The sequence below is a fragment of the Antedon bifida genome, chromosome 2 (assembly GCF_963402885.1).
Source record: "Antedon bifida chromosome 2, ecAntBifi1.1, whole genome shotgun sequence".
Lineage (NCBI taxonomy): Eukaryota > Metazoa > Echinodermata > Crinoidea > Comatulida > Antedonidae > Antedon > Antedon bifida.
Window position 1 is genome coordinate 27,498,749 of NC_136227.1, and position 11,729 is coordinate 27,510,477.

The 11,729-nt window shown below is 35.8% G+C and overlaps 1 protein-coding gene across 1 annotated transcript; it reads right to left on the reverse strand.

The window, feature by feature from the left end:
* Positions 1–1,336: 1,336 nt before the first annotated feature.
* Positions 1,337–9,892, reverse strand: LOC144858866 (alkaline phosphatase-like). The gene is made up of 10 exons (XM_078715002.1): positions 9,803–9,892; positions 9,317–9,367; positions 5,999–6,231; positions 5,605–5,779; positions 5,283–5,458; positions 4,795–4,996; positions 4,012–4,152; positions 3,477–3,671; positions 3,197–3,337; positions 1,337–2,931 (listed from the first exon to the last, which is right to left on the reverse strand). The coding sequence occupies exons 1-10, from the start codon at positions 9,858–9,860 to the stop codon at positions 2,723–2,725; spliced, it is 1,581 nt and encodes a 526-aa protein (XP_078571128.1). The 5' UTR covers positions 9,861–9,892; the 3' UTR covers positions 1,337–2,722.
* Positions 9,893–11,729: the final 1,837 nt, after the last annotated feature.

Here is an 11,729-nt window from a genome sequence, read left to right on the forward strand (position 1 = left end):
CCACCTCCCCGATTTATTTTATATTTAGGACAGGACCACAATGTAAAACTTGTTTTTCTTTAACCTGATTGTGTAGTCTGTCTGTAGTCTGTAGATAAATATTTTGTTAAATAATGAAATAAATTTGCACGAAGTCTTGGGCACTAGCTTAATTTTGAGTATAGGCTAGGCCTAATAGACATTTTAGAATAATTAATATTTTCTGAGAGTGTCAATTTTAATATCCAACAAAACGAAATTTAATTAATGAATATTTTCTCAATTTCTAATTTTTCTTACGTGTTTAAAATTGGCCTAATGTAGGCTATATGTTTTTATTACAGTATTTCATTTCTTGTCAAATCTTCTGAATATTACATTTTATTTATTAGGCTATATCCCAACTGTGATCCAGTCAAGTCGCCCCATCGCAAAGTCGCCCCAAAACAAAGTCTCCCTATCGCAAAATCTAACATAGCCTACTTTGTATGGGGTGACTTCGCGATGGGGCGACTTGACTAGCATCCTTTCAACTTCACCATACATGTATTACAGGATCTTCCAACTAGGCATTTATGGGTGTTAAAAATTGGACTGAGATTACATTTTGCGGCATTATAAACTGTGGACTGTTTCCATTCTTCTGGGTGCTGCTGCTCAGCCAGTCAGCAGTTTAACTTTCAACCGTTTTTCTGTGTGTTTTGAAATACACATTTGTATTGGTAAAACACATCGATCACATGCATAACTGGAATGAATATCGAATCCTGGAAAAAATATTTGAACTGTATTGAAACCACAAACCACAAAACGGAAAGAGCCACTCTCGTTCCGGGCCATTCAAATCAACAATCAATTCTATCTACCAACACGTTACTATCCCCCTACTAGTACTGTTTTGCTTTGACTGCAGTGGGCCCCTTTGTAACATATTCAATTCAATAAGTTAATAAAATCCATCCTTACGTGCGTCACGCCAAAGATATAAATTACTATTATATATATTAGAGACGTACCACAAGAGAGCTGACCAATGACAAGCGACAGTTATATTAATCATCGCTTGTGATTGGTCAAATTCCTTACACCATATGAAATTTATCACACAATTACATTCATGGTTTTACTTAATATTTTACTTAAATAAACCCTCGCTGAGTTATGTCTGATTCTATTGGTTAATGGTCATTCTGGCTATAATAACTGATAGTTCATTCAGTTTATCAAAGCAGATAATGTCAGAGATGACTAGAACAGTTTCACCGAATACAACCAACAAAATTACATTTTATGAGAATGTGTAGGCTTCACTTTTATTTATTGCAGCATTACTTTATTACAAGAGGGTAGTTTTAACAGCTGTAGTACAGTACTTAAAGAGGGGATTTTCAGAAATTAACATATAAAATACATTAAAAATACTATATTAAACATAACATTTTGATAAAAGTAAACATTATTGACTTAATACTGTATATAAAAAAATAGGAAATAACCTTTTACAGATGGCAACATTCATTAAAGTGTTTGATTGCTTATCTCTGAGATAATGTTAACTTGGTTTTGGAATACAATATGCAATTAAAAGAACAGAATTTAGCAAAGAATTGGCATTTAAGAAAGTCTACAATTTTTAAAAAACTTGAATTCCATTTTAAGGTAGAACAAAATATCGCTACTGTAGGAAAAGAAATACCTTTTTAGTCGCGTGCAACGCGACTCTACAGCTCACTATCTTGGTCGGTCGGTCGGTCGGTTGGTCGGTAAACACTAACTCAAATTTGAGCACGCGACTGCAGCCATGTTTATGGCCTTGTTCATAATGTTATTGAAATGGAGTTTAGTTATAGAATATCTCTAGTAATGTCATGCATATATAAAGAAATCTGTTGAGTATTTTAATATGTGACAATTTACTTTTTTTACTTTTTACTTTATCTCTTATTTTTGTTATAGATGGATTGTGATCCCTGAGCACAATGTGTTTGTTATTGTTTATGGAGATAGGAAAATTATAATCAAAATAAAAAATAGTTGCTTTGTAATTAAATTATATTTTTAAAATACTAATTTTATGTTAAAAGGCCAAAATATGACCAAAAGTTACCGATCGGGTTATGCATTTGGTAAATACGGGTGAGGTAACTGCCTTGAAAGCTAGACAGCTATAGCAGCCGTATTTTTTAAAGCTGTTGGGCATCAAACATTGTTATGTATGCCTACCAAAATAATTGATTTTTCACGTTTTATTAACTGATCATTGACTATTAGAGAGTTTGGTAATTTTCCTTTTACTAAAAATATAATTTCCTTACACAATAACAAACCATCCAGCCAAAAAAAACCAGGAAAAATAGAAACAAATCATGGAATGTGTCTGAATGATAATTTCCTTATTGACTACATATTCAGCTCTACACATGATTTTTAGCATTATAATTATAACCACAAAGCTCCATGGGTCAATAACACTTCATTTGCTTTGTTTTTAGTTTCAGCATTAGAGTAAGACATATTTGGATTGTAACCTTTTGTTGGGAGTTAGTTAAGTTGAGAATAAACCAGAGATATCAAAATATACTATTTGCTTAGGCTTACGCACATTTATATCAATGTTGAATAATGAATATAATCAGTGTTGTTTTATATTTGTGGGCTTTATTATACTACTAGGCCAGGTGCTAATAACCACTAAATAATAGTAGGCTACTAAGATAGACATGTTTGATAATGTACAGTCGAATCATTTGGTGCTACCGCCAACGATCTCGCAATGTTCTTTATTATAACCAACGCATGAGGCGTATTGCATTACGTGCATGATGTAGTTTTGTTCATGGACGCCGTGGAATAAGTGAGCCATTGGTCCGCTGGCGTAGATTACAACATCTTCACCACCATGCGTTGCATCGTCAAGTGGAACTAATGCGTCTAGCACGTAGTCTTTGTCCTCTGTAAACAAAATTAATAACAGTTTGGTTATAGGCCTACTGTACAAGCAACATGAGCTAAATCCAGGCCACGCGGATTCATACATTTCGCATAAGGGTCGTGTGGTGGATCTAGGCCTGCTATGTTAGTATCCTTATAAAACTCGTCAGACAATTACATCATCATACAATTTACAATTCAAACTAATATTTAGAATTATAGTATTAATTCAATACGCCTACTTTTCTTTTAAGAAATATAAGAACTATAAATAAAATTGTTTTACCTGTATCAATTCTAGTGTTATCTGGCCGGTGACCATACTTTTTGTACGATTCAGATACTTTCTCGCCACCTGGTCCATTTGCATACGCTAATGTGGTGTGTGGTAAGTCATCAGATACGTCGTTGTCGTCAATGTTGTTACCTAAATGAGGAAAAACACATTATTATAGTTTAAAATCATTCAAAAAGACATTCAACTCTGACCCACTGAAAACGACGAAAAGTAACAAAAACGGGTAAACATTAGATGATGCAGATGTAATAAAGTGGTTGATTCGTACCTAGAATTGGATGTCCTCTGTCGGGGTAATCACCGCCGAATGATAACGTGTGGCTGTGATCTGCCGTCACTATAATCAATGTGTCCTCTTCACTTGTCATCTCTTTCGCCTTAGCAACAGCCAAATGGAATTGATTCAGTTCATTCAATGCATTATACGCCTCTCCTCCATGATGAGCATGGTCGATTCGACCACCTGAAATATCCAATATTTAAATCATAAATTAAACATTTCAAAGAATATTGAGGCCTATTAATTTGACTATTGCAATTGTAAAGTATAACCAATAAATGATTTGAATAATAGCCCTAATAACTGTCAATAAAAAAAAATTAGTAAAAGTATAATGAACAATTTCTCTTTGATTCTGATATTTTTGTTTTCTAATATCAGTATTTAAGAAAAGTATTATCAAAATGCATTTCGAAAAAAGCAAATGTAAAAATTGTATTTTCTCTGTGTACTTTTGAGTATTTCATATTGTTACTTTTCAACAGAGGTATTATCTCTGGAAATAAGAGACAATAATGTTTACCTTCAACCATGAGAAAATATCCCTTTTCATTCTTTTTCAATATCTCAATCGCTTTTTCTGTCATCTCTTCTAACGATGGGTCACCGTCGTCTGAAGTGTCTCTCTCTGATTCAAAATTCATATGTGTACGGTCGAATAGTCCTATAAAAAGCAAAGGAAAGATTTAGTGTAAATCATCACAAATAATAACATAACTCAAAAGTAAGGCCCCACATCTCCCTTTTACGGCACATCTCCCTCAATTAGGATCATGTATATTGTTCCATTTCATTTATTGACAAAATTATACGCCACGGTTTCTACTACAAAAGGAACTATGCAAGGTTTAGGTGAATGATTTAGTTCACTTTTGTACCTTTGTATTTTTTCCTTGTTTTTTAGACGAACAAATGAAATGAAACAATTTGTTATTTTCCAAAATACACGTATGTTTGTATTTTATAGTATGTTTTGTCAAACGATCGATAGACCTACTTGGAGATAAATTACTGTAATCAAAATTTCAACATCAACATTCTTGTTACAAAATATATATTATTTCCATAATAACTACATTTCAATAAACATCTTCTAAACTTCTTTTCCTAAAGCGTATACGTTTGGGTTCTATATCAGTGTCAAGGTGTTTTTAGTCTATTTTGTATAACAATTATTTTGGGTATGTATGCGCATTTTTCATTATTGCAAAAATATAGCTACCTTAACATTAATGTTTAATTTATCATGATTGTATTATTAATGTAAGTCGTAAACAAATCATCAAATCATAATAAATACTCTTACCAAGCAAATAGTCTATCTTGTCAGTATCAATATCGTCAAATTGGCCTTTATTATAAACATAACGTGTAGTTTCTTCTGGTCGTAGTGCTACCCATTCGTCGATGAGATTTCGGTTGTCGGTTCTATATCCAAAACGCCCACTGCTTTGAGGATCGCGTGTTGATGTTGGCGTTAATTCACGTCGGCCGCCTCCCAAAACAACCTAATGGTACAATGGAATACAGTAAGTGTCATATTTTAGGATATATTCTTGTATCTTCAAGAATATAAACGTTATCATGTGTGTAGATTAGAAAACGCCAGCTAATGTACTAACAACCGGTAATGTTGAATACTCCAACGCTAATGTAGTAAACGTCCAGCTTATAAGAAACACCAGCAGCTTATGTATTAAGGCAAAAATCAAACTCAGCTAATTTACCACGGTCATCAACAGATGTAGTAACATCCACTCCTCGTATAGCGGCAAAAGATAATAAAATATTCACCTGAATCTCTGTAGCATCTTCCACAAGTTGCAGAGCAATATCTTTGCAGCCTAAGGCAGCCTCTGCATCCGGTATATCGCTGTTATTTTCCCAGTTACGATCTGGACATTTTGCGTATGCAGCAGCCGGTGTACCATGAGTCACACGCGTAGTTGTAACGATCCCAGTCGACTTTCCTACAAATATATGCACAGATTAAAACGTATTTATTATTGATTGAACACCTTGAATTCCTACAAACCAAAATATAATATTTATGATTATTTTACTTCTAAAAAAAATCTACTTTGTACATGCACACAGTATGTAAACTTAGACGAACCTGCTCTTTGGCTTAGATGGAGAATTGAATCCACTGCTGCTGATTCGGTTGATGCACAACTTCCACGCTCTGCGTGATCATCCAGGCCTACCACACCTGACTTCGTTTTTACGCCGGTTAAAAACGCACTCGCGGTTCCTGCTGAATCAGCTACTTGTGCATCCGTGTTATAAGTCTGTGCAGTAAAACAATTAAATTAATTTATTGAATACTGTATCATTTAAGTTTGGTTATAAACTAGTATAGGCCTATGTCGGATACAGCTAGTTTTTTCAATCTTGCAACCCCCGTTGCAGCTCATAAACGTAAGAGTACAGTATCTTGTACTGGATACAAACAACGTATGTCTAGGTGTATGATTTGAACAACAAATCGTATTACCTATTAAACTCACCTTACTGAATGCCACATGAGGAAACGTCTCCCATGATAGTTGGAATTCTTCACCCGTTTTGCCTGCAAGTTGCCCTACAAAAATTCTTCCAGCTGACACTGTCGATACGCCCATTCCACTCCCAACGAACAATATCATATTTTTTGAAACATTTTGATTAAGATTTTGCGCACGTAACGCCTTCTCCAGCTCATCTTCCGCCAAATCATTCCAATACTTTGAGTATTCATCAGCTGTATAATAATAAGATAATTGTAAATATCCTATGATATAAACATTATTATTATTTATTGGAACTGTTAATGAACGAAGAGAAACAAACCACTCAATAACATGCAGGCCCGTAACCAGGGGGGGATCGGGGGGATCGTACGATCCCCCCCGCTGAACAGCGAGTTCCGCTTGGCCTCCCACTTTTTTTTTGCTGGGCATACTAACACAACACGACGATTGTTCACTACAGGCCTAGTCAAGCCTTAATAAATTTAATTAATATATATATATATATTTTAACTAAAATATAAAAACCTAACACTAAAATTTACAAGATAAGTTCTATTTGATAACTGCTGAACATCGTGGTTCTGGAGCTCTAGCGAGCTGTACACAGAGCATAGTTGTTTGCTTGACATAACAGGGTATTCCCCTACACAGGTCTCCGCGTGCGTGTGACGTGCCCAGCCAGCTGCTTGATAGAGAAAGCATGCAGCTCACACGCAAGTGCAAGATGCAACGGTTGAGTGAATTCAGAGATCATCTTAATTCCATGGTTTTTTACCTAAACACCACATGATGGTGAATATGCCTGTTAAAGTCTCAATGATACGATCCCTAATGTACCATGTTGTTGCTAGGAGGCTTGAAAGGAGGAGGGATCTAGCCTAATTTCGGTCGGCAAGAGAATGCCGTCCTCTGACAATATAAGGTCGGCAATTGAAATGTGTGGGCTGGAAATTACACCAACTTATAGTTCATAAACAAAAGAGAATAGCCGGAAATGCGATTTGCGGCCATAGGCCTATAGAGAAAAACAAATCGATTGTATGGTTCCAGTGGCGGATCTAGCGGGGGTGTATGGGGCGTCCGCCCCCCCCCCCCCCCCTATTTTTTAAAGATTTTTTTTTTTTTTTTTTTAAATTAAATAGATTTTAAAAACACGTATCGTTTCGACGGTCATCAATCACCGATGGTTTGCACATTTTTATATTGAAAATAGTACGTCGGAGCACATCGTCAGCTTGATCGCATTCCACCAAGCATACGTCGACATCCTTTGTGTACTATCAATCTCTAGCGTCACAGTTAAGTGTAAAAGGAGCAAGTTGATAAAAGCCATGTGGTGAGCTTGGTCGCGTTCCACTAAGCAGGTCGGCATCCTTTGTGATCGTCACTCCCGTATTGTAGAATAGCGGTACCTCAGACGATCAATAGAGTTGATGAAGCCACATGGTATGGAACGCCTCCTCTGCCTTCAGTTCACATTTATCATGCAGTACACACCAATCGTCATGCAGTACACACCAATCGTCATGCAGTACACACCAATCGTCATGCAGTACACACCAAACATCATGCAGTACACACCAATCGTCATGCAGTACACACCAAACATGATGCAGTACACACCAATCGTCATGCAGTACACACCAATCGCCATGCAGTACACACCAATGGTCATGCAGTACACACCAAACATCATGCAGTACACACCAATCGTCATGCAGTACACACCAATCGTCATGCAGTCAAATATTGCGTAATTTATACCGCCACCTATCGACAAAATCGAATATCACGTGACGTTTATTAGACGGCTGTAAAACTAAGACTATTTATTATTTCTTTTATGGAATTCAATGATTACAATGGCCTCCTAGCCGCGCCTACGTCCTATAGATTCCAAGATTGCTTTAATAGTTTTGCGAGCCATTTTAGTCATAAAGCACGTGCGATGTAGTAGTAGACATCGTGAGTTGCTGTAGTATACAGTTTGAATAGCCTTAGTTTTACAGTCGTCTAATAAACGTCACGTGATATTGGATTTTGTCGATAGGTGGCGGTATAAATTACGCAATATTTGACTGCATGACGATTGGTGTGTACTGCATGACGATTGGTGTGTACTGCATGATGTTTGGTGTGTACTGCATGATGTTTGGTGTGTATACTGCATGACCATTGGTGTGTACTGCATGACGATTGGTGTGTACTGCATGACGTTTGGTGTGTACTGCATGATTTTTGGTGTGTACTGCATGACGATTGGTGTGTACTGAATGATGTTTGGTGTGTACTGCATGACGATTGGTGTGTACTGCATGACCATTGGTGGGTACTGCATGACGATTGGTGTGTACTGCATGACCATTGGTGTGTACTGCATGATAAATGTGAACTGAAGGCAGAGGAGGCGTTCCATAACATGGGGTCTGTTTCTGCTGCATAACGCAATTTAACCGGTTATTTTAAAATAGATTAAAAATAGATAACAATAACATGGTCAGTGCTACTATACTACGCGCCCATTTATTAAGTACAATAAAAACAAACATCGTCGCGTTGTAAAAATTTAGATGTAAAGTACATGCAAGTTGTTAGCTTGCATTTGGTACCCTAGGTAAGTATCAGCTGCATGTTCCACATGTCGTAATTTGCGAGCTTTAGAGTGTTTGGTAAATGACATTATGAGATGTTTGTAAATCGTTTTAAACGACTTACAATGCGCTAGAACGCCAAAATTTCCAGGGGTCGTCGGCCCCTGGACCCCGACCGGGGGCCCTTGGCAGCCCCCTGGCCCCCAGCCAATGTTTGCTCGCTTCGCTCGCAAAGCTACGCCACCCCTATTTCAATATCCTGGATCCGCCCCTGAGTTCCGCTAAAGAACTTAACGATCCACCCCGCCGTCAAACCTGGTTACGGCCCTGACATGTGTGTAATCAGACAATTATTTCGAAGCTCGGAGTTGCCCACTGTTTGTTGGAGACGGTTTGTTACCGTCTCCAACAACCGTCATGAGGATCAGTGTCACCAATATTGTGATCCTCAGTTGGGCAGGGCAGGAGTAACTTCAAACGGTGGAAAATAAGTTGTAACAATAGTTTGACTAGCTTCAATGCAAATGTATACGTATGATTAAAACCGCTAAAATAAACTTCAACTTCTTGAAGAAGTTTAGAGTAGTACACTCTCTGTTTGAAATTGGTAGGGAATTGTTTGTTTGCAAACTCCGAAATTTCCCCTGTTTGTACTAGAGTTTGCTAGTGTAGATAAGGCTTTATTTTCAGCTTATTATGAAGATTGAGATAAAGGTCTACCTACAACCGACAGTCATTCGAAGTGCATGGCTCCTCAGATTATGCATTTTTGCCGCTAAAAAAAACAAACATTACAAACATTAATTTTAGAAATAGCATTGACGACGTAAATTCAATATGGATCTCTTTTAAATGAGAGCTCGTTATCTTGCAATGTCCCAGTATCAATCAAATATATAGGTGGGAAAAGTTATTAATGAATATTCGGTCTTGAAATATCATTAAGTATGTAAGCCTATACATACTGGTACAATTTTGCCACTATAGGATAATATTCATATTTAAAAAATACATTAGAAAATACAAATGTTGTATAAATACGTACGGGGAAAAATGTAATTACGTAAAGAAGTATGCATAACTTTCATTAAGTATTAATTAAGTATGTCGCAATCTATTTTAAAATAATTTTATACTTCAAAAGATTAAGTCATCATTTAGGCTAGTATTCTAACTTATTAAACAAGAAATCACTTCAATTTATACTCACTTTGAACGTACACGAAACAAAGAGACAATAAAACAACTGAATACAAATACCGAAACATCTTTATTTCAACACTGACACTGCGTCCTATCATAAATCTTATATCAATAGAACAATAATGAACATTTTACTAGAAATAACACTATTATATAACAGTTGATGATGAAAGAGGGCGTGTTTTCGCTCTGTATAATAAATTACGTGTTTATTTCAGGAAGTTCGTAATAACAAAACTCATAGGCTACTACAAAAGATTAGTAATTTCTGTCATGAAATAACATAATTAGAATATTCTTCATTTTTATTCCCACCTTAGTACGTGCTAACTAAGTCCTGGAATGTATTGCGGTAGACCATACCATTCCTTCCATTAAAAATTATGTACACAATTTTGCAAATGTAGTCAGGTCAATAAACCATCTTAACATATTTGACTTTCAATATAAAAATTGTTGAAGCATCTCTATTCAGGAGAAACGCTTTCCAGTGAAACGAAATTTATGTTAAGTTATGGGAACCCCTCTAGATTATGATTCCATTTATATTTTATCTTCATCTTTTCGTATTGTAGGCCTAATTATTATGTTTGGAAATCATTAAAGTTACAGCGGCAAATATGACACTTAGGCAAGGTTTCTGCGGTTCGTAAAGGTAGGCCTGCTAACTTGTTGACGTTGGGGATACGTTAAATTCATTCCCAAATGTAACTGGAGGCTCTATTATTTTAGAATAATTTAGTTTAAGCAGTGTTGGATCTTCTGTTGTTTCTCGTGATACAAAGAAAAACAATAAAAAAAGACAACACGAATGGAAGAAATGAGATTTTGAATTTTAAGGAAATTGATTGAAATTACTTTTTTTTTCTTTTTATAAGTGAAAGCTTTTTTTTTGTGTTTCTGCTTAAGTGATTTACTTTTGATTTGATTATCTTTTTCATGTTTTTGACAATACATCTTTGACAATTATATGTTTTCACAACAGTACGTGTACAGGCCTACGTTCCATTTCTGGTTTCTACGTGTCAGCTGAAGCAGTTAAAATAGATACATATTTGTATTGGTAAAAGCAATCACTCAGGAACTTACCGTATTTTTTATTCCGGAAAAAAGATTAAAACGTTAACATGAGAACCGGGAACCACACAAACGAATAGAATCACAAAACGGAAAGGCCCGCCCTCGAATGTTCGGTATGACAATCAATTAACGACTTCCAGCAACACGGTACTGTCCTTACTGGAACTTGCCTCTATTGTTATGTCTACAATCACATAGGAAGTTAATAAAATAATCGATAGCCCTAGAGTACACATTTTTAAAGATATATCATCACCCGAAACTGAAGAATTACTAGCTTAAAGTATGTATTGTAAAACTCCCTTTATACAGTTATCTTGTTTCTATTCAGTAGTGGAGTAACTCAGACAGCGTTTTTTAGGGACAATACACCTTAAATTATTGATCTTTCTTCCGAAATAATGATTTATTATCAATAATTAAACATTTTGTATAACGTAACTATAGTGTGGCCTACGGTACAGCAAAAATGCAATCATAAACTAAACTAATAGTAGTGTACTATATAGTTCACTTAACCACATAAAAATTAAAAAAAAGTATCCTTCCTTTTTATTTATCTAATTCAAATCATTCAAAGCAAATAATACCACCAATGTGGGTTAAATATCCAATATGTTAGTGAGTCTTTATTGCTAATGTCAAGTCTGGGGTCACTTCATCAAGCCAAGATGTCAACAAGTAATAAATGGCCAGTGAGGTGCTATAAAGGGACATTCAAATGTGAACAAATTGTTTCCTATTACAAACAAAAACTTTACTATGGACTGTTTTGATCAAAATTCAATGACATCTGACAGCGAATTATCTTCTTCCAGACGTGCCTTGGGGTTTGTAATTTGAACATGACCCGG